At 39.1% G+C, this 24,050-nt stretch overlaps 1 protein-coding gene across 1 annotated transcript; it reads right to left on the bottom strand.

Annotated features, from left to right (window-relative positions):
• Positions 1–398: 398 nt before the first annotated feature.
• Positions 399–22,896, bottom strand: PPM1K (protein phosphatase, Mg2+/Mn2+ dependent 1K). Its single transcript, XM_045473301.1, has 7 exons — positions 22,696–22,896; positions 15,952–16,470; positions 14,740–14,840; positions 6,894–7,059; positions 6,598–6,742; positions 4,485–4,619; positions 399–1,737 (listed from the first exon to the last, which is right to left on the bottom strand). Exons 2-7 carry the CDS (start codon positions 16,389–16,391, stop codon positions 1,606–1,608), a joined length of 1,119 nt encoding a protein of 372 aa, XP_045329257.1. The 5' UTR covers positions 16,392–16,470; positions 22,696–22,896; the 3' UTR covers positions 399–1,605.
• Positions 22,897–24,050: the final 1,154 nt, after the last annotated feature.

The raw sequence follows: 24,050 nt of genomic DNA, 5'->3' as shown, positions 1-24,050 counted from the left end.
TAATTTACCTGCCATAAAATATCTCTGCCATTTTCTTTCTTTTTTTTTTTTTAATTTTTTTTTTCAACGTTTATTTATTTTTGGGACAGAGAGAGACAGAGCATGAACGGGGGAGGGGCAGAGAGAGAGGGAGACACAGAATCGGAAACAAGCTCCAGGCTCCGAGCCATCAGCCCAGAGCCCGACGCGGGGCTCGAACTCACGGACCGCGAGATCGTGACCTGGCTGAAGTCGGACGCTTAACCGACTGCGCCACCCAGGCGCCCCATCTCTGCCATTTTCAATCTATTTCTTCACCTGCCAATAACCATTTGTTCTCCACTATAAAGCTGTCCTCCGTCTGTCAAGAGCCCTTGCGATAAACATATTAATAATTTAAATCTCATTGGTGAAGGAGCTATGCAGGATTGTTCCCTTTAATTCTCTATTACTCCAAAATTTACATATGTACATACCCCCACACATATAACAAACTTACATTGTCTGCAAAATAAACTGCAGATATAATTTCAAACACGCATGTAGAGATTCACATTTTAACAGCAAACTTACATGCAGATATAGAGTTTTACATTCCTAAATTACATTAGCAAGCTGAAATATAGAATGCTTTAACGTTTTAGATTTATTCTTTGCTTTGAATCTTAGAAAGAAGCAAAAAGGAGACATAAACCTCACGCTATCTCTCTCATATTATCAGACAATGTGGTATTATTTTTACTGACAAATTATCCAACTTGCTTATTCTATACAAAAGGTGATATAAACATACTACATATAAAACACAAAACACAGAGTTAAAGATAACAAATGGAAACTTCATACAAAATACTGGATACCATCAGTATTTAAGTTTGTATGGCTTTGACCGAAAGATTCGGCCTGTGCATACTCTTCTGATATAAAGAAGTAGCCTATGTATCTATATAACATTCTTAGCTACAGAAAAAGAGGCAATGAAGGGGGTTGGGGGGGAAGGGGGAAGACCAAGTGACACAGCTGACATTCATAACTGCACTGTTGTAAATATGCATACAATTTAGCAGCGCCATATTATCTGAATTAATGTCTTTTGCATTGTGAAATTTACCAGTAAGTGGTCCAGAATACAAAATATAGTCACACAGAACTCTGTTTTCACACTTACTCCTTGGTAGAACTATTGAAAATAAACACTTGCAGCTAACACATTGCAGAGCCGTCAAAATATCTACTAGTTTTGAAGAACTTGAAGGCAAGAATCTGTTCAAATGAAGAAAGAACAGAAATGATCAGACGAAACTCGTAGCTGCCTAAGAGTTTTAAAAATGAGAAATTTAACATTCAGCAAGTGCGTCAGAACCACTTTTCATTTGCTCACTCAACTTAAAGATTCACCACAGTTGAATTACACATATATTTATACTGAGTACGTACAGTTGAACATAAATATGAGTTATTAATGAAAAACTACTACGTAAATGGTTACTTAGTTTACACTGACTTGTGTACTGATCTAGTGAGTCACAGAGGCATCCAGGCACAGCTGACTTGTTTGATCTAGTAAGTTTCTTGACATATTCAGTGAAAAACTGTTTCACAGAAATTCAAAGTCCCAGCAAGCAGTCACGCCCATCGTCCACTGGAGGCAAAGCTTCTGCTGAATGAGAAGTTGATTTTAGAGCTCTTGTATTTCCCCCAGGCACCAAAAGGCACTACTACTGCAGTACTGTTATCTTCAGTACCAAACTGTATTGCCTGCAAGGTTTGGCAGGAAGGAAGAGAAAAACACAGGAAATCAGAGTCTGTACAAAGAGAAATAATTGTTCCTCTAGAAGGCTATAAACTCATTCAAAATATAGTTACTGGGGCGCCTGGTGGCTCAGTTGGTTACGCATCTGACTTTGGCTCAGGTCATGCTCTCACAGTTCGTGAGTTCAAGCCCTGCATCAGGCTCCATGCTGTCAGTGCAAAGCCTGCTTCGGATCTCTCTACCCCTCCCCTGCTGTTTCTCTCTCTCTGTTAAATTTTTTAAAAATGTGGTTACTAACCCAGATACTTCACAATGGTTTATGATTCATTCAACATGTATCAAGGTCCACACAGTTTATTAGATTGCACATAGAATAACAGATGATCCCCCCCCCAAACAACCATATTAACTATATCCCACCGTAGCAATTTTAGCAACAGAAATACCAAAAGGACTAAGGTACAAGATATACAGCTCTTGAAGAAAAATATAAAACATTTAGCACAAAGACTAATACAAGGTAAGAATTCAGTGTTAGCTTTTACCTGGCAATTCTGCTTCTAGGAATTTAGCCTAAAAATTAATACCCTAAGGAAATGGATGTGTATAAGATATAATGACAATAAAGTTTATTATGCTCCCTACAAAATGGAAAAGTGGCATAAACTAAATTTTCCTACAGTAGGAGAATTATAAATCAATTTTAGGGACTAATTCAAACAGGAAATGACATAGTCAGCATTGTAAGAAGTGCTTGGGATTATATTCAACAGCAAATGTATTTTAAAAGAATTCACAGCCTGAGGCCAAAACTGTGAAGGAAAGGGTTGATTAAAAATATCTGATATAAAAAGCATCAAAATATAAAAAAGTTTTACAAACAAATTGAAAGACAAAAATATATATACTTAACATATAGGAGGTTTTTAGAATAATGATGACAAAGACAAACATGTCTATAAAAGAATGGAAAACAGCTATCCACAGACAAGAAATACAATGGCTAACAAACCTGTGCAAATGGTTAGTTTCACTAACAAAGAAAAAAGATGCAAACCAAAAACATTAAAATTTGTTTTTTTTTTTACCTATCAAATTGGCAAAAAACTATGACAAGAATTTGGAGAAACAAACTTTATAAACATGCTAGAGAAAAGTATAAATTGGAATATCATTTCTGGAGGGCAATTTGGCAAACTTAGTAAAAGTTTTAGATGGAGCGCCGGGGTGGCTCGGTCGGTTAAGCATTCGATTCTTGATTTCGACTCAGGTCATGATCTCATGGTTTGTGGATTCGAGCCCCAAGTCAGGCTCTGCACTGCTGTGGAGTCTGCTTGGGGTTCTTTCTCTCCCCGTCTCCATCTTTCTCTGCCCCTCTCCCTCTCAAAATAAATAAATAAACTTTAAAAAAAAGCTTTAGAATACATTGTATTCTTTTTGCCTAGCAATTTTAAGAACTTCACCTGAGAAAATAATACATGAAGGAAGCAGATATGCAGAGATACAATAAGGTTTATACGGTGCTCCCCCCCCCCATAAGATGGAAAAGTGAACATAAACTAAATTTGCTGATTAGGGGAACTAGTAAATGAATTATGGCACACAAATATAGTGGAATACCACGGAGTCATTAAAATATCACTACCTATGTGAATGAGAACACATGTATCTCAAAACAGGTAGATGAAATTAGGAGAGAAGTGATCATCCATGGAATTGGGCCCATTTCTTTAATCTCATGAACACACATAGTAACCAAGAGAATAATTCATGCTCACCCATCTATTTTCATGCAAATAAAAGTAAGGTATTTTTAAGTAAGGTTTCATGTCTTAATTACGAATATTAGCACATAAAAGTTTGGGCTAAATATGCCTGGTTGCAAATGTAAGAATTGGGAAATGTAAAAAATAGCTGTTAAATTAAAGCATATCTCTAATGATTAAGCGATGGCTATAACTTAAAAGAGCTATTGATCCAAACAGAATATTAAACAGCACATGGAAATTTTGCATTTTCTTCATTGGGTATTACTGGATATTCCCAGTTTTAGCTCTGACACACTAACACATAACCTATCCATATACCTTTTTAAATTTCTGTTGTTTTTTTTTTTCCACACACCCATTTTTAAAAACCAGAAGTTGCCTATGCTATAGTGTTCTTATACTGGTTATTTATTTGGAACAGTTTAGATTGGTCCAGTGGTTGAATTCAGAAGCTTAACTGGCTGGGTTTGAAGCCCAGTTCAACAACTTGATGGTTTTGTGATCTTGAATAAGTTACTTAACTTCTCAGCTTCTGTGCCTCAGTTTTCCTCATCTGTGATAAGGGATAATACTAGCTCTAGTCTCAGAAGGTTACTGTGAAGATTGCATGAATTAAATATGTATGAACAGAAGAGTGTCTGACACATACTGATATTACTATTAACTATTATTATAATTTACTGCTGCTATTACTATCTTTTCCAGATGTGTACAAATCCAAAAAATAAACATAGCACATTCCTTGGCATACTAGTTTTACTTAACTATTTGGGAGAATTGTAAAAAAAATTTAAATTGGAAATATTATGGAGTCAAGTGTAACATTCATTGTAATACTCAGGCTAAAACACGAAATTTCAAAGAAATCTCAAGCCTGTGGCAGCCCCTCCAGGCTGCACCAAGACCAGCATCTGGGTTGTTCTCTCCTCCTCTCCCCCACCACCCACAATTGGGACTTTCTAGCAGAAGCTTTGCTGTGTCACCTGTTCAATCACTGCATGGGCTGCTTCGTTGGGATCATGGCACTGATTGACAAAGTCACAAATCTCTTGACTGTTCACCATGAAGTTAATTCCATCTGTAGTGAGGACCAGGAAGCTGTCATCAGCGTGATGGAGCTGCAATCAGAACCAAATGCATAGACTCAGTCTTTGAATAACCTTCAAAATCCACAAAATTTTTTTTGTTTGCTGAGTGGTCATCTGTGTTTAAAAGCTTCACATTGAAGGGGCGCCTGGATGGCTCAGCTGGTTAAGCATCCGACTCTTGGTTTGGGTGCAGGTCATGATCTCACGTCTGGGGGGCCGTTCAAGCCCCGCATCACGCTCTGTGCCAACAGCGCAGAGTCTGCTTGGGACTCTCTGTCTCCCTCTCTCTCTGTCCCTCCCTTGCTCACGCGCTCTTTCTCTGTCCAAAAAATAAACATTTTTTAAAAAAAGCTTCACAGTGAAAATGGAAGGCCTATAATTTGGACAAAATTAGCAACATTTAGCATCAACCACCAGGGAAAAACCTAACGTTTACTTAGTATCACCACAAAGGAAGAAGCTAGATAGCCAAACGATGAGAGACAGCACATTGTAATGGTTGGGAGCACTATCTCTGGAGCCAGGCTCCCTGGATTCGAAATCTGCCTCTACTTTTTGGCCGGGCAAACACAGGTAAATTCACCTATGCTCTAGAGTTGTTTTCTCTGTAAAATGGGGTGGTGGTAGCTATCCTGAACAGAGCCCGGTACAGAGTAAACCCTATGTAAATATCTGTTTGACAAAATGAATACAAGTGAACTAACTAGAAGACAAGGAATCATTCAATTAACAATCATTCGCTGCCATTATTGGGAGCCTACACTATACTGTGCTAGGTACTAGCACATGCAGAGAGGGAAGTGTCGGCTCACAACTGGGTGTGTGTTAGGGGAAGTGTAGTGTAATGGAGGCACTGATTAGTAGCATACAAAAGATGTCAGAGAAACAGAGGTGGGGCGATTATTTCGTTTGGTGGAAAAGGGAAGTGAGGGTCACGTTCCAAGTGGTGGTGACTGGATGATCACGTGTAGGGGAGGAAGGGCAGTAGAGCCATTCTACCAGGTGAATTCCAGTGCAGAGTGAAGCAAAACCAAACCTCACTTCATCGTACAGTAGGCCAGTATCTTATTTTATTTGAAAAGTTCATCTATCCTTCCATAAACTGCTCCTTTTAAAAGCCATGTTGGGGGGGGGGGGGTGCCTGGTGGCTCAGTTGATTAAGCCTCCGACTTCGGCTCAGGTCATGATCTGGAGGTTCGTGAGATCAGGCCCCACATTGGGTTCTGTGCTGACAGCATGACAATCCTGCTTCAGATTCTGTGTCTCTGTCTCTCTGCCCCTCCCCTGCTCATGCTCTGTCTCTCTCTCTCTCTCTCTCTCTCTCAAAAATAAATAAACATTGGGGCGCCTGGGTGGCTCAGTCAGTTAAGCGTCCGACTTCGGTTCAGGTCATGATCTCATGGTCCGTGGGTTCGAGCCCCGCATCGGGCTCTATGCTGACAGCTCAGAGCCTGGAGCCTGTTTCAGATTCTGTGTCTCCCTCTTTCTCTGACCCTCCCCTGTTCATGCCCTCTCTCTGTCTCAAAAATAAATAAATGTTAAAAATAAATTAAATAAATAAATAAATAAATAAACAAACAAACAAACATTAAAACAATTAAAAATAAATAAATTAATTAAAATAAATTAAAATAAAACAAAAGTCATGTTGGTCAGGGGGCACCTGGTGGCTCAGTTGATTAAGTGTCTGACTCTTGATTCCAGCTCAGGTCACGATCTCATGGTTTGTGAGATGGAGCCCTAGCTGGGGTTCTGAGCTGACAGCATTGAGCCTGCTTGGGATTCTCTCTCTCCCTCTCTCTCTGCCCCTCCTCCCCACACACACTTGCTCTCTCTCTCTCTCTCTCTCTCAAAATAAATGAATAAGTTAAAAAAAAAAAAAGTTATGTGGCTGCAATTAACAGCTACATGACTATGGCTTTCTTTCTTTCTAAGAAAGCCTGTAGCTGGGAACAATCCTGCATCCATTCTTTGCATACGTATCAAATGTTTGCAGGTTCTTCGTTACCTTGACCCTCTTTGTTTCTGGTTCTGCTATCACACCGCTGGTTTTAAGATCCAAATCTCCAAGACTCCTTGTCATTGCAAGTCTGCCATTCACATGAGGCTGTCCCAAACTATTCCAAGCCACAAAGCCACCACATTTCTTGATCCTGGTCCAAGAAAAAAAAAGGCTATGACATGATACCCCAGGAACGAAAGCATGGTTAAACTTAAGATGAAATCAGTTTAAAATTCGAGGTTACATTTCTATCTTGAACTATATAAACATGATCTTCACAGAATGATCAGTGGAGATGGTACCTTTCTTTTTCATCTTTTCTTTCTGGAGTATGGTCAATGGTCAGCTTCATGGATTTTCCTTTTCTACACAAAATAGCCCTGCTGTCCCCAACACTGGCTACAACCAGCTCAATACCATCTCTCAACAGGGCTACCGTTGCAGTAGTCCCAGAGGTCAGAAGGGTTGCTGCAAACAGTATTAAAAAGAGGATAAGTCAGTGACAGTCAAATGATTGGATATGGAATTTTTATTACAAAATAAAACACAGGCATGTTAAACTAACACTGAAATGTATCATTCTAACTTAACTAGAGGTATGCAAATAAAATGCAAATGAACTATGTAAGTAAGAGCATGCAGAGAAAGAAGTATTTAATTCAGTAACAAGGCTCCATGCAAACAGAAAAAGATGCTAACCTAATTTGGTAAAAAGTGCATCACTGTCTCCAAATGGCCTCTATATAAAGTAAAACTGACTTGAACATATAATAATTATGACAGCCTGTGTCTACGTCAGCTGTCAGGATTAAAAGTATTTTAATGAGACTGGTTAATACAGCAGGATGACTTTTAGGTATGAGCCCATTCAGGCAAGCTGACTTTTCTATAATCTATGCACTCAGAAGATTTTCTCTTCCATTTCTTACTCCTATCCCGTGAAAGTATTACCGGTTAATAAGCTAAGCAAGAATGCCAAGGGCATACCATCTGCTCTTAAAGTGCTGTATTTTATATTCTTTCCTTTTACAATGGTTCTAATATTATAAATGTTCACCAAAAAATCCTAAAACAGTTAAAGGTTCACATTCTTTTCTACTTATCTTTGTCCTTCCCACACATGAAACAAAGTTACAGCCATCATTATATTAGGAAAGTATGGGAGGGTGGAGAATGAAGTTCATTCTAGCTTCCCATATGCTTCCTTGGAGTTCACATTTAATTTTCCCTGACCAAAATCAAAATTAAATGTTACTGGGCCTGAGGTCGTCATTGTTTCCTTCATCCAGTCCAAACTGCATTTTTGCATCTTTCTTTGATTTATTCGAACAGTGTCTGCCCTACTTCCTTTATCATTTATTGCAAATTTTGAAGGTGCATTGAGCCTTGCCAAAAGTGAGAATAAGGGAAAAGTGAAATTAAGGGCTAAAAAGTAAAGCAAACTGGAAGAAACTGAAAAAGACAACTTATTTAAAGCAGGTATTATCTTCAATAACATGGTTAATTCTTTAAAGCATCTACATAAAATATTCAGGTGATCATCCAAAGATGTCTTCTACAAAAGTAGGTTTAGGAAAAATGAAGTGCTACTGATTTGACTGAATAAGGCTCAATCTTACCAATTTTTTTTTCAAAAAGACAATTTAAAAAATTTCATCAGTAATGCATTTTGGAAGGATATATATACTTATATACATATATATTTATTCCAATTGGTATATTAAAATGCCTGCTTTAATCAGAGAAGTAAAATGGAAAAAAACATTAATAAACCCTACTTAATCTTTTATATCCATGCTCAATCTACTTTCTCGAGAAATAGCATTTATAGTTGCACTATCTTCCCATTTATCTTTTGATTTTGGAACTGTTGTGCAAGGTAATATCTCTGCAATGTTAAAACATATTACATATTTGTCACTGTATAACGTAAATGTCTTAGCATAAGTATCAGTGATGTTTACATTATAAAAGTTAACTTTTGAGTTTCTGAAAACATTATGTGATGGAATCTTCACAGTTTCACTACTGTGATTTTTTTCCAATGATGGGAAGAGCCAGGAAGAGAACACAGACATTTACTTAGATGCTACCTGTCCAGGGAACTTAGTATTCCTCTCCTTTGTCTAAATGGTCAGCAGCAGCTGTTTTAAAAAGTGGTTTTTAATTAGTTACATCAAAAGAGTTAAAATTTCATAAATAAAAACTTCCAAGTTTAGCTGTTTAGGATTCTATTGTAATTCATGGCTCTGCCCCCTTGGAATTTAAAAGAGCTTGATTTTAAGGGCACCTGGGTGGCTCAGTTGATTGAGCATGCTCAGGTCACGATCTCACAGCTTGTGAGTTCGAGCCCTACATCGGGCTGTCTGCTGTCCACACGGAGCCACCTTCAGATCCTCTGTCCCCCTCTCTTTCCGTCCCTCCACTGCTCTCTCTCTCTCTCTCTCTCTCTCACACACACACACAAATAAAAGAGCTTGAGTTTTTACCATCCCATCTTTACAGTTCCAAAATCCCAGATTTATGGGAAAGTTTTCAAAACTGACTGTTGATTCTGGCTTGCTAAGCATCTAAGAAGTAAATATTAAATAAGCATTTATTTCATTTAACATTTAACATGGAAGTAAAAAGTCTCACTTTTGCCCTAACAACAGAACTATGAAACTAAGACATCTGTCAATAAGGTCTTAACACTCACTGGACATTTCCTACTGCAAGTCATCTCAACTAATGGGACAGAGAGGATGTGGGAACCTTCCAGTAGTCCAGGCTAGGAACCGCTGGACTCCTTCACCTGGGACAAAATTAAGCAGATCTCTCTTTCCACTGAAGCCCAGCATATAGTGTCCACGGGCTCCAGGTCTAGAGCTGCTGACCGGGCACAGTTCTCTGCCACAAATAACACGCACAGAGGCAAATAGGAAATTCACCCAGGAATTGTGCTCAAACATTACAAACCTGCAACACAGGGGAGGACAGAGAAAGAGCTGCAAAATAAGGGCAAGGGTTTTTATTTTGGTAGAAATTTCACTAGCAAATTATATAATATTCCAGGAGATGCCAAATCAGCGATTCTAAGACTCAGTTTACCTAAATTGATGGTATTTTGTAGTTGAGTCTATTTTTTCATCAGAGTAAAACTTCTCAGTTTTACAGCTTCCCAAGGCAGGAAAAACTATATACAAACACATGTATGCAAAACACATATGTTGTATAACACAGTCACACATCTATATACTCATTCTCTCTCTCTCTCTCTCTCTCACACACACACACACGCATGCACACACACACTTCAACAGTCCTGAAAAGTAAATCAGTACCTTTACTGAGTTGAAAAAAAAAAAAAAAAAAAACCTGTCAATTTGTTTTGTGCTAATATCAGAACGGTCCCAATAACTAACAGGAAAATTCATGGGAATAGCAGTGAATAATTTGATTCTGACAATTTAGAGAGGATGTGAACTACAGTATACCACCAAATTACTGGGATTTAAATTTGTATCAGGAAGGAATCAAAGCACCTCCTATACCAAGATACAAGAAGTACCATATTTGTTAATGAGGCTTGATGCATTGTTTTGGAATAGAATGATTAATTAAAATTCATTGTTTAAATATAGGCTAGTGAGGCTCTTGAGTGCTAATGCATGTTTATAAGTTCATGTAATTCATAAAATGGGTATTTCTGCAGCTCTCTCTTTTCCCCGGTGTTGCAGGTCGACATATCAAAAGAAAAATGATCAAGATTTTGAATGGCAACATAAGAGTAAAAGCTGTACTTTTCAAAGTATAACCCCCCTGGCAATTACTGTTTACTGTGTAAACAATTATCTGTATAAACCAATACGCTTTCAATATTTATTAAACATGGGTGTTCTGGACATGTATGACTCACGAACACCAAAATCAAAGTAATGAGCTGAAGCAGTAACAGCACAGTAAGTATTTCTTCCACATTGTCCCTATTGTTTTTCCTTTTGGCTGCCCTCAGTGTGAGAAGGGTAGTCAAAAAACCGCCTTTCTAACACTGGTTATTTTGTAGAGATCAGATAATGTGAAGAGCATGGAAGTTTCCAGTGGAACTCATGATGCTATCACATCTCACACTCTGAAATCAGAGCAAGACTTCTCTTTCTGATTCATTTGTCTCTTGGGGAGCTTTGCGGCTTTCAAACCTTATGCAATCTAGAAACCCTTGGAAGAGTTTATAGGACATACAATATATAATCTTAGTTTTATACCATCCCATTTGTTTTAAGTGATAGTTTGTTCATAAACAGTAGAGTAATGGGATATCATTTGAATTTACTGCCTGGTTTCATTAATTGTAATAATATATATAACTGGCATGAATTACAAAACATTTAAAGACGATGATGAAATTAGCTTCATAAATAAGGGTGATTTCAAAATGTGTCAACAACAAATCAATAAAAAGAGCCAGCAATTTTGTAAGGTCAAGATTCTTGCAGTTTCTTCATAGGTGGCACTCTGATTTTATTCTCCTCAAACCACCCCACTTTAAACTGAAATAGTAACTTTTTTTTTTTAATTTTTTTTAATGTTTATTATTTTTGAGATAGAGACAGAGACCAAGCAGGGAAGGGGCAGAGAGAGAGGGAGACACAGAATCAGAAGCAGGCTCCAGGTTCTGAGCTGTCAGCACAGAGCCCGATGCGGGGCTCGAACTCAGACTGCGAGATCATGACCTGAGCTGTAGTCAGCCACCAAACCGACTGAGCCACCCAGGCTCCCCGAAATAGTAACTATTTTAAATGCTAATGGGATAACTGGAAGCACTTTACGCAGATGTGACAGCTTTGGACCAAAGTCTTGAAAAGAGGAAAATGTTTTACGTTCACTTTATTTCTTTTACTTCCCCTCAAGAACGCTAATATAGTACAATTGAGGGGTACTTCTCCCATTTATACCCCCAAATTCCACCATTAGTGATTCATTCCTAGGTTTTAACCTGTCTCTTTTCAGGCTCCCCCTACTTAAAATTCAAATCCACCCAGGAGTGATAATTCATTAAAACATATATATTATATTAATAATTTGGTTAAATCGGCTCCAGGATAATCAAAGAATAAATTATAATAATTTTGGTGAGTGGGGTGCCTGAATGGCTCAGTTGCTTAAGCATCTGACTTGGGCTCAGGTCACGATCTCATGGTTGGTGACTTCAAGACCTGCATTGGGCTCTGTGCTGACAGGTCAGAGACTGGAGCCTGCTTGTGATTCTGTATCTCCTTCTCTCTCTGCCCCTTCCCCTCACACTCTGTCTTTGTCAAAAAAAAAAAAAAAAAAAAAGAATAAACATTAAAAAATACTTTAAAACATAACTTTGGTGAGAAAGAGCAGGCATGAAGATCAGTTCAGTCCAAATAATCATTGAGTGCCTTCCAGATTCTGTACAGGGTGTTTGTTGAGCACTGGAGATTCAAAATGAGTAAGCCATGGTCCCTACCTTTAAGCTGCTCACTGGAAGGTTCAAGGACAGGAAATGGGACTGATGCTGATAGAAATGGTAAAAGCAACTGGAGGGGGCAAACTGCACTTACTTCACCATTTTATTGAACTAGCCCTGGGTCCTAATATAACTTTGCTAAAAGGAATATTACCCACTCTTATAATACTGGTACCGCTTCAGTTCTTACTAAAAACCAAAACTAAAGTGTTTTAAAGTTAAAGAATAACTTTGAAATCTGAAACGAGGTATGTTCTTTTAATACACAAATTGAAAAGTTAAACAACTTACAGTGTTCTGTCTTTCAGTGGTTTTAACATATTTGATAAAACAGGCCCCAAATATCAAAAGGCAATTTTTAGCAAGGTTGAAAGCCTTGACAACTTACTACGAATAAATCTCAAAGTTGTTTTCAAAATACGTATTTAAATACACACACACACACACACACACACCAAGTGATCTATAGGAATACATATAAAACGAGATTTAAGAACAACAATGTCACAGTAGACCCCTTTCTTTTAGCAGCACACTAGGTATCATTCTGTTGTGCCCCATTATACTTGCAAACAAATAAATGGCCATTAAACAAAAGTAAATTTTAAAATATCTTATGAAAGGTCTGAGATCATTAACTCAAAGCATAGGATGGATGAACTCAATTAAATAAATACAGTTTAAATTTCTTATTCAAAATTAATTACATTTTTATGATTAATTTCTTTGCACAACTGTTTATGAGTAAGGCACCTTTAGAAAGTTTCTTTTAAGATAGGCACGTTAAACAAATTCTTTCCCTAAGTTCAAAATGCTCTTTAATTATACTTATTATTTAATAAATGAGAGGGCTCCTCTCATCTTTTGCACCGAATCTATCAGTTTTAAGCATCTTTATCAATTAGATCCTTTATAGAAGGGCTGACTGCACCCATAAAGGGTTAATGTTTTGACTATGGGCCACATTCCCATGATAAACTTGTCTGCCTCTGAAAACCTTGCCCAGCAGGCTACCTGTTTACAGAACAGCCAGGATACCCACTTGCACTACAGCCAGCAAACATTGTGGTATGAGATACAGCCAACCTGGTAATGGATGAAACAAAGGCACACCAATATTCAGAGTTATAAAAATAAAACTATAACTGTTTTACTGTTCTCTTACACGTTGTTATCCGTCAGGGACAAGAGCTAAATCTTCTACCTAAAATGTACCTTCTCTCAACCTCTCTTTTCAAAAGTAAGGAGCTAGCTGGAAGGGAAAAAGTCCAAAGGCATGAAGAAGAGAAAATGGGCCAAGTCAATCTATCAATGAGAAAATAAATCCCTGAACAAAGAGAGTGGAATCTAATGCTTTTCCAAGAAGTACGATGATGGTAAGGTTCTCAAAAAAGGGCAGGAAAAATCTCGTAAGATGGCAAATAGAGCCATCCTAGTCATCTTCTGTACGCTTTATCAATAAACATGCCTATGAGAGAGGCCACTGTGGGTGCCAGGAAAATCCCAGCCCTCACTCTGCAACTGGCCTTATCTGCAATTTGAGGAGAATTTCCATCCCTATGCTCTCTCACTGAAAATTGTGAAATGTTATTTCTATGATGCTTTGACTTCCTTTAAATAAAAAGATGAACCAAACACTGATTAATATTGCATGATTCACTTTCAAATCAGTTATGAGGTCTGTATGTGTACATTTACATGATCACTGCAGAAGTTTTCAAGATTATCTTTATGAGCAAAAGATTTTAGGGCCAGCTAACTAGAAAACACTAGCTACATTTTTCTGAATGCTTTTGATAAATTTAGTCAAAATCAGAAACATTTTACTTTCCAAATTTAAGGATAGCACACAAACTTTTAAACTGAGCTGACATGCCCTTGTGTTTAACAAATAAAAACAAAAATATCACTATTTGCCACAAAGCTGCAAGAGCAGGCTTTTTCAGAAGTGGGAGAGGGGCACCTGGGTGGCTCAGTTAGCTAAGCATCTGACTTTGGCTCAGGTCATAGTCTTGCAGTTCGTGAGTTCGAGCCCTGTGTCCAGCTTTGTGCTGACAGCTCAGAACCTGAAGCCTGCTTCAGATTCTGTCTCCTCTCTCTCTCTGCCCCTCCCTGCTCATGTTCTGTTTCTCTCTGTCTCTCAAAAAATGAATAAGCATTAAAATAAAAAAGTGGGAGAACACAGATCTTTCTTCTAATTAAAGAAAGTAGTGCATATTAGCCATTGTCTTTTCTTATTTAGGACCAGTTAGTAATCTTTTCTTATCTTCTATCTGGCTAAACAAGACTACCCAATAGTGTATTTCAGTACTTGCTCATCAGATTCATCTAAAAAAACAAAAACAGTAAACCCTCTCATAGTATGGACCCTTTATCCATAAAAAGAGAAAATTTTAAAAATCTTAAATCTTTTTAAAATTTAAATTCAATATCAGAACCATTTTAGAGCTTCAATTTTTGAAAATGTCTCCAATATACTTCATTTAAAAGCGAGGTGCTAACATTACCTTGGATTCAAAACAGCATTTAAATTTATCCCTTATATAAAATCACTTTCAACATAAGCATCCTTACAAATAAATTTACATTAAAATTCCCACCCCTAAAGGGCTTAAGTTGTTTCCTCTGTACTAGACATTCCCCAGGCCCCTACAGAATGTGATTGTTTTACTTACCATCAGCAGACAGGTGGGCATGCCTTGCAAAGGCTTTATCTATTTCTAGAAAAGCCAAGGTCAACACAGTTTCCAAGTTCTTCTCCTTAGGAAGCAAATCCCTTGGTGGGGAGAAAAAAAGAGTCCCAAAGAATCATTTTTTAATAGGTTTCTCTTCTTCCTCTAGCTAGCTGACTAGCTATTATTCCATATAAGGGACCTTCATGGTTCACCTTTCAGATGGACTCTTAAAATCCACAGATTAACAAATCAAATTAGGAAATAACTAAGCACAGACATAAGCCTTTAAGAACGGTAAAATGTAAATCCAAGTCTTAATCCTTAAAAGATTAATCTAATCCTCTCTATCCACAACCCTGAGAGGTCAAGAGTTCTTTCATATTAAATTAAGCCACGGAGTTCAACATATGAATAAATCAACTGATGAGCAGCATGAATAACTAAACACAGGAAGGCAAGAAATAGTCACATGTTCTCCCCCTTTTAATTCAAGCAGTAGTGTGATCCCCTAAAATACATTAATAATAACTGCAATAAATAAACTATTTAAAGACCTCCAAAACAGCCTCGTTAAATGCATTTTCCTCATACTAATGCCAATCATTTAAAGCTATTCTTAACAAATATTCAAAGCTATTCATACCATTTGCAAGAATAATTACCATTTATTGAAGTACTATATGCCATGCACTGGTAGGAGTTAAGTGCTTCTCATGGCACATGAGATAATGTACTTTATGCTAACTCACTTGAAATGATCACAAATCAAGGGCTGTTGATTCTGGTCAATGGCCTCACCAGAGGAGTTGTTAAAACATACATTGCCTAAGGGCACCTGGGGGGCTCAGTCAGTTAAGCTTCCGACTTCAGCTCAGGTCATGACCTCACGGTCCATGAGTTCAAGCCCCCCATTGGGCTCTCTGCTGTCAGTGTGGAGGCTGCCTCCGATCCCCTGTCCCCCCCTCTTCGGGCCTCTCTCTCTCTCTCAAAAATAAATAAACTTTAAAAAAAGAAACATACACTGCCGAAATGGTAATAGCCATCAACCATCAGTAATAAGTGGCATGCTTAAGCTACTGTTTGTTCTTAAAACAACACAATGGAACCCCTCGAATAACTAGGTTAATAGTGAATGTTTCAGCCAAAAGCTTAAAGTTTAAACATGAAGTACAAAGCAAACTGCAAAGTGAAGAATTGAGTCATTGTACGTACATGATGCATTTCTCCATGTGGGTGTGACAGAAATCAGCGGCGGCAGGTCCTCCGTGTCCATCGTACACGGCAAAGTACAGGACCTCATCGGTCAGCTGAGCGCTGTCAAACCGGTCTTCGTTCTCTTTCCGCCTGCCAATATGCGAGGCGCAGCCTACGTTTTCCAAGCTGATTTTGGGAATCGGCTTGCCATACTTAATGCTGGGCGGCAGCAGAATCGGCTCATCAATGCGGTTATCCCAGATCCCAAAATTGTCCCAGGTGGCTGGACGCCCACTGCCATCTGGGTCAAACCGCGAACACTTAGGCACTGAAGTGGAGCTGTGGCACGTGGGCGTCACCCGCCGGTCGTCCTGCAGAAGGCGGGAGCTCAGCAGCACTCTCCTCCTCACGTGGTTCCCGCCACTTCTGACCAAAGTAATTAAGGCAGCTGTTGACATAACTCAACTCCAGAGGACTCGGGAATGAGGGAAAGGTCGGTAGAACAATAATGGAATGTCTTCAAGAAAAATGATGCGACTGAGGACACACAGAGAGAGAGAGAGAGAGATGCAATAGAGAGACAGAGACTCCATCAGTAACTTCATATATAACTGATATATCATTGGATATTACCAACATGTAAGGCCATAAAGAATATGGCACCTAACAGCCTGCTCCTAAGAATAGCAGATCAAAAACAAACTGATTTGCCTACCCCTTTCACAGTGTTTAAATTCTATTAAAATGTGCCAATGTATATATATATATATATCATATAGAACCTGTTTCTCAAACTTTAACCTACAGTCACCTGGGGAACTTGTTCAAATGCAGGTTCTGGGGGTGCCTGGGTGGCTCAGTCAGTTACCAGTCCAACTCTTGACTTTGGCTCCGGCTGTGATCTCACCTTTTTGGGTGTTTGAGTCCCACATAGGGCTCTGTACTGACCGCATGGAGCCTGCTCGGGATTCTCTCTTTCTCCCTCTCTCTCTGCCCCTCCCCCACTTGTGCACAGCCGCACACAAATATATAAACTTAAAAAAAAGTAAATAAAATGCAGATTCTGATTTAGTCTGTCCAGGGCGAAGCCTGAGATTCTGCATTTCAAGACAGTAAACTGCTGACCCAGCAGGCCCATACTTTGAGTAGCAACAATATAGAACACGGGTGTGAGTGAATAGTCTTCCTTCATTAACTCCATGGCTCTGAAGAAAAGGTAGGGGCAAATGTTAACAACAACAAAGTCTCTTAAGGGGGAAAGAAATAAGAAAAGTAACTGGTTAATAGAATAGTTATGACAGCTCTGTACTCAGAACGCCCAAGTTTTAGCAAAGACACAATTTAGGATCTAAATTCCATTTTCTTTGAAGATTTGTCAACTTACTAAATTTCACATACTTTATTACTATGGTTAATGTAGAATGGTTCATGCAAACACTCCCAGAGGCTCCAGGATAAGCCATTTCTGATGTGTGTGATCTCTGGGACTGAAGGAACCACGTTTGTGACTTAAAAGCAACTGATTTATGCATTTACACTACAGCTGCAGGTTTCCTCTCTACAAGCCCAGCAGCCCAGCCCTTCCAAGTACCGCCTGCCGACTGCTGCAGCAGGAGACAGCACCTGACACTAGACTACGTTTCTTTGAAACTATTACTCTGCACCCCATTTCTGGACTCTGTCCCAAAGTTGAATCCAAAGGCCTCCCCTGGGTGTTGTCAGGGGGAATTCCTACACTCCTGAAGGAAGGGCAGTGTTTCTGGCAGTTTTCCATACAAATAAGGTCCTAAGTAAGAATTCAACTCCACAGTACTTTGTTCTGTTCCTTTACATATTAGAAACCAACTTGAAAAGATTTTATAATGCTGGTGCAGGGTATACAGGTATTATATTATTCTCAGTTGTATGTTTGAATTATTTCACAATAAAAAGTGAACTTGAAAAACTATATCTCAGCAAAAGCACAAACAAAAACACACTCACAAAGCCCAATTTGAGAACCCATAAGTAAATGCATTAGAGATTTCAAACAATCATTTTCAAATACATTTTTGGAAATCAGTCTAGCTCTGTATCAGAACAGCCATTACTCCTTTCATTAAATAAAACAGTAGAAGGAAAGGATGAGTTTCCAAAGAGCGCCCTTGATATCTAGGGCCCAGTGAACAATATATGAGCCCTGCCTCCACAGAATTTAGAATAAAGATGGCCTCCCAAAGAATTAATGTATCATGAAAGACTTAGGAGACCATTCCTTCTTGGCCTTTTAGTTAATATCTTTTAGTACAAAAGACCAAAACTCACTTTTTTATGACAATATTAGGGGTGGAATAGACATAGTATCTCTGGTTATTAAGTATCAAAGAGAAACAACACATTATATTACCAAAATGAAGTGTTTATAAAGATAATGACTTGTGAAGAAATTTCAGGCTGTATTACAATCTACGCTAGAGAACAAAGTACTGATTACTGATAGAGATAAGTCACAGAGCAGCTTTATACCATATAGAAAAAAATAAAACTTTTAAAAAATAAACTTTTAAAATAAAAATTTTAATAAAAATGTATTAGAAACCATTCACATTTGAAGAGTGCACCAGAAATTAGTGAAGTACTATTCTTTTTTCTTTCAAACTGAGGTATAACTGACAACACAACATTATATTAGTTCCAGGTGCACAATATAAGGAGTCTATTTTTGTATAAGCAAAGTACTATTCTTTTGGCTTCAATCTGAAATCATGCGTGCCATATTCGGCCTTGGGCTATTTTGTAGTTGTTCACCTACTTTAAACAAGAGTTCTAGATTTAGAAACAAATACTGAATAAATTTTTTACAGCTTTTCTAGGTTGCTCTTGTCTTTCTTCTCTCTCTCTCCTCCAAAACTCAAAAAATAAAACAGAGCTGCATTTTAGCAGGAAACAAATATCAACTAGAAACACTTAAGAGTGAAGTAAAATGCAAGTTGGGCAGTTTCTTTAAGCCTGCATGGACTAAAATCAATCATCAACCTGGCCTCCTTCCTCATTTATTCTTTGCACAATCATCTCAGAAAGTAAGCAGAATAGTCATAAGAAATCATTTATTTTATAAGGAATACTATTAGCAGTGATGACATGTGAACCAGATATATAGCTGGTTTACAAAACTAGGTCAGCACCACTTATGCAAGCAGGTGACATTGCATATTTCCAATGCAATAGAACTAAATCATTTAATCTCTATATTCCTTGGGAAACAATTCAAAGAAGACCTGTGTTCCCAAGCTAAATAATGACTTTGAATTAAACCAGCACATCAGGAAAAGTTTCCTCCAGAAATTCAAAAAGTAATCAGCCATTAGCTGCCCCCAGTTCCCCAGATGCCCATGGAAATGACTACACCTTGACTAGCAGACAAAAGAGTATAATTTATGATGTGAAAAAAAAAAACAAACCCAAAATCTGAAAAAAAAAAAAAAAAAAAAGGCATCAGTGTTCTTCATAACAAAAAGAATGGAGAACTGACAAACACCTAAGAGATACTTTTATTATTTGTCAGCTCAACAATTATAAATTCGCATGCATTTATCATTCTGCAAACTAAAAAAGTTTTTCAGGAATCCTTTATGTCAATCTCTCAGTCAGAAGTCAGGACTAGCTTATATTTTTATAAACCATTTTAACATTCATATTCAAGCTTTGAAAGTAAAAGTCATCCAAAAGAGTCAAAGGGCAGAAGTAATTCTGCTTGAAAGCCATCTAAAGACAAAATTGTCAGAGCAAAAGTTAAAGAGCACAAGAACACATTACCCACACATCATATTCTACTAGCCAAAATAAAATGTAAAAACTATGCTAAGCAAGAAAATAAAGAACTTGACTGGAATTCTAGTGACAGAACAGGTTATACATATCAGCAACCTGAACTATATTGATAGTCATATACCAAAAGGAAAAAGAAAATGGATAATCTTCCTTCTAGACCAAACTTTGCCATAATTCCTTTTTATTTCCCAATCAAAACAAAAATGCATGACCCACAGATTTACTTTAATCACATAAATTTTTTAAGAGTGTGAGTATGCACACACACAGAAACCCAATATAGTCTACATATTGTCAATAAAGAAATGCCAAAAAGTTTTCTGTTTTCATCATTTTCACATTGACTTTTGTGACCGAGACTTCTCCATCTTCCTCTTTAATGCTTTAATGGCTTAATCTGATACTTTAAAGTCCTGACATACGGGGGCGACTGGGTGGCTCAATCAGTTAAGCATCCAACTTTGGCTCAGGTCATGATCTCCCAGTTCATGGGTTTGAACCCCACGTTGGGCTCTGTGCTGACAGCTCAGAGCCTGGAGCCTGCTTCAGATTCTATGTCTTCTTCTCTCACTGCCCCTCCCTTGCTCACACTCTGTCTCTCATTGAATAAACATTAAAAAAAATTTTTTTTTTAAGTCCTGACATAGAACTCTTTGCCCAGTGAAAAATGTTGGCACTTGGTTTAACAATTCTCACTAGCAGGAGGGATTCTCAGCAAAGAGGGTTAAGTTGGAAATTTGCTGTGAGACCACGAGAGTAGACAGAGATTCTGCATGAGCACACTGCTGAAAACCCACACCCTGAAAGTAGGAAATCTCAGGTGAAATGCATCAGGAAGGAAAAAAAAAAAAAATGCATTTGGTTTGTAGTAAACTTTTGAAGTACATACTTGATTTAAAGATAAAAGGTGGTGAAGAAAAGCCACATATACAGCTATAAAATTGCTATGCCAATTGTACATTTTCATCTCATTCCCATTTTATTATCCCTCAATGGTTTAAACACCTAAGAGCTGTCCAAATTTATTTTTGGAAAAAGAGAGGCATTCACTATCTCTGGCAGGAGGGTGCATTTGGGAGTTTAAACAGTTTAAACAGTTTCAACTGTTGACTGCTGAAAGCAGGTCAAAAGGGAAATTTATGGTTGTAGCTTTAAGCACATGCCAAAATTATTCAGGTCTTCTAAGGTTCAGTTTACAGAAAGGTGTTTAGATCTATCCCTCCAGCAAAAATATTTTAGGAAGTATTCATATTTGTCCATTATAAAGCAGCATTCAGGTATCTTTACATCAGTAACTTCCACAAATGAAACACAAGGTAATTTTAGCATTCTCAAAGCCAATATTTCTTTTGTCTACTTTTTTAAAGACAACCACTGCCACCCAATACATTCACATGGTATGGAAACTTCCAGAAAGTATTTCAGGAAATGTGGACTCCAATACCTTCTTTATCAGTACTCTGTAGGGGAAAGGAAAAGAAACTGTAATAGTCTACATGAGGGAAACAACAACAACAAAAAACCCCAAAGGATTCCCCTTAGGTTTGATGTGAACATGTTTGGATGTGTGAATACAGGAAAGAACGTGGGAGTAGTGAAAAGTATTCAATGTTCTAATTCCATATATCTTTTAAAACGTCTTAGTTAATGTGGATACAACTCACAGACCACATTCCAAACCTGTACCTTTACACTTCATTTAAGAATTTTCCTTTATATTCTATACTACATCAACAGCACCTCTCCTCTCGTCTTTCCTCTTCTTTAAGATTCCAGTCAAGGGAGGTGCCTGTGTTGATCGTCAATAGAAAGTGACTAAGGTTGCAAGAAAAAAAATTAGTACTCACTACTCAAAAATTATAACTGTTTTATTACCCAGTGGTGCATCTGTTCTTCTCCTCTAATACCACGACACTACTACTCTTTTTTCAAGGTCATTATAATTTGTCACTTTAGTCACTCCTTCTGAAACCGACGACAATCTCATTCCTCCTCCGCACTGGAGGAGGATGGGTGCAAAGGGCTGAAGAGGCCTTGCTGCTCATTTTCAGTCTGAAGCTCAGAAAAGCCGGTGGAGCTTTAGAGACTCCAAATTCCCTGTCTATTTTCACCGGAGTCTGGTCTTTGTCGCCTCCTATGAAATCTCTAATCTACAATAAAGCAGCTGCTAAAAAAGACACCACCAGCCACAAGGCCTCTCCTGGCAAAGCAAAACCCACATCCTCAGATCGACAGCAACCAGTTGTCTACATCCTGCTCTATTCTGGTCTCCTGAAACGCTCACCCTGGGCTCGCCAGTAGCCAGTGTGATACACCTCAGGAAGCACACCCTCCCGCCCGCGCAGCTTTGCAGATGGTTGCGCTCACCCCAGCACCTTCCGCCGCCCGGTCTCCGCCTCCCAATCACCCTCGCCCCGCACAGATCCTGGATGTCTCCACGTCTCCCTCACCCCGGCAGCATGTGCGGCGACGATGCGGGGCTGACCCCTGCAGCATCCTAGAATCCGGGGTTCGAGCAGGGTGACTGGGAGCTTGGCTACAGGGAAACGCGAACGCGCAGCCTCCGCCCTTTCCACCATCCAGTCCATGGTCTCTCCTTCCTCCCAACCTTGTCCCACTCCACTCGCTTGGGTGGCGCCTGCAGCTTGCAGTCAAGTTCAAGGCCGAGCGCGGGTTTCTCAGCAGGAAACGCCTGCTGCCCGCCGTGAAGCCCGAGTGGGCCCAGCCGGGACATGCTACTCATGACCTCCAAAGGGAAGAACGTGGTGCACAGAGAACCCAGACACTGCTTGTCAGACTGGGGGATTTAAATCTACATTTCCCCTCCCCTCCCTGACGAACCCTTCGTTTACTCTCCATTCCACGGACCGGGAGCGGTGGGATGTGACCCTGCCCATAAATAATATCATAAACTGTTAGAAATAAATGAAGTGCACTCTTCTAGGCTCTTACCTCGCGATGGCAATGTCCCTGGAAATTTTCTAATTAGTTAACGGAAGGCGGGGAAGGGGCTTTCCTGGTAGGAAAATAAGATTGCCTTCCCCGATGTTTCTGATTTCTGGAGCAAGCAGCTAGAACAGCCACTGGCCCTCCTGCTGGAAAATCTCGAGAATTTTTCTCCTGCAGGGAGCCTGATGGAGAGGGGGAAGTCTGTTCTCGCTGACTGACGGCAAGCTCTGGCCAATCCGCGTTCGGAGAGGCGGTTCGTCGGCCACGGCCCTTGATCTCAACCAATCATAGATTCCAACGGGAACGAGCCTCTCCGCAACTACAATTTGGTTTGGCTGACTTTTAGCAGCGCTTGGTTGAGCGACGTCGTCTTGGGCCAGTAGGGCTCTCAATGACATCCCGCCCTCTCGAAGGCCTTGACACTCGGGCCAATGAGGGGGCGCCTGGGCGTTGGGTGGGATCCGGAGATGGGGTAAGTCCGTCAGCTGGTCGAGGAGGGGTGCGTGTCTCTTGTGGTAAGGCAGCGGTAGTTGTGACAACTGGAAACCGAGAACGAATGCCAACAGTTTGTCTGGGCAAGGAGGCTTGAAAGGCATCTGGTTATACTGCTATTCTTTGGAAAACTCACAGAGTAATGTTCTTCATGACTGAACAGGCGTCTTGTGATCCCTTGGGAATGTCGATTCATTCATTTGACAAGTATTTCCATGTTTATGGAGGACCTTTTGTTTGCCAAGCACTGTGCTAGGCATTGGCGCTACAATCCTGACACAAATAGACATGATTTCTGCCTTCACAGAATTTACAGTCTAATGAGGAAAAGGAAAAAGAACAACAACAACAGGTAAACAAGCAAATAAAACAATAATCACGTCAAGGACGGAAATAGACAAAGTGTGGATATAGAGAATAAATACGAGGTTGATATTAGATAGGGTTGTTATAGGAGAACTTTATAAGAAGCCATCTAAACAGAGACTTGAAGGGTGAGAAGGAAATCAATCAACCAAGGAATCTGAAAAGTGATGATTGTTCTGGGCAGAGAAGAGAGCAGCACAAAGATGTGAGGTCCTACATTTTGACGTTTTGGAAGAACAAAAAGAAGGCCAGTGTGGCTCTAGGAAGAGGGAGGGGGAGAGCAGCATGACATGAGTTGGGTGATATAGCCAGAGGCCGGACCCTGCACCTTAGAGTTGTCATTACATTTTCAATTTACTGGGATTCTATTGAGGCCTTTTAAGCAGGAAGTAAAAGGATCTAGTTTAGACTTTACATCACTTTCCTTAATGTGTAGAGAACAAGCAGAATAGGCTGTTGGGGAAACTGTTTAGGAGACCGTTTCAGATGAGATTCATCTG

This window comes from Leopardus geoffroyi, chromosome B1 (assembly GCF_018350155.1).
Source record: "Leopardus geoffroyi isolate Oge1 chromosome B1, O.geoffroyi_Oge1_pat1.0, whole genome shotgun sequence".
In the NCBI taxonomy this organism is placed as follows: domain Eukaryota; kingdom Metazoa; phylum Chordata; class Mammalia; order Carnivora; family Felidae; genus Leopardus; species Leopardus geoffroyi.
Note: the sequence above shows the minus strand (reverse complement) of the source record. Positions and strands in the feature narration are given on the sequence as shown.

Coding starts and splice junctions, on each gene's coding strand:
- PPM1K (XM_045473301.1), bottom strand. CDS start 16,391: ATGTCAACAGCTGCCTTAATTACTTTGGTCAGAAGTGGCGGGAACCAC. Junction 14,841..15,951: donor CACATGGAGAAATGCATCAT/GTACGTACAATG, acceptor CTCCCCACCAAG/GGATTTGCTTCCTAAGGAGA. Junction 1,738..4,484: donor CCCATGCAGTGATTGAACAG/GTGACACAGCAA, acceptor CAAACCTTGCAG/GCAATACAGTTTGGTACTGA.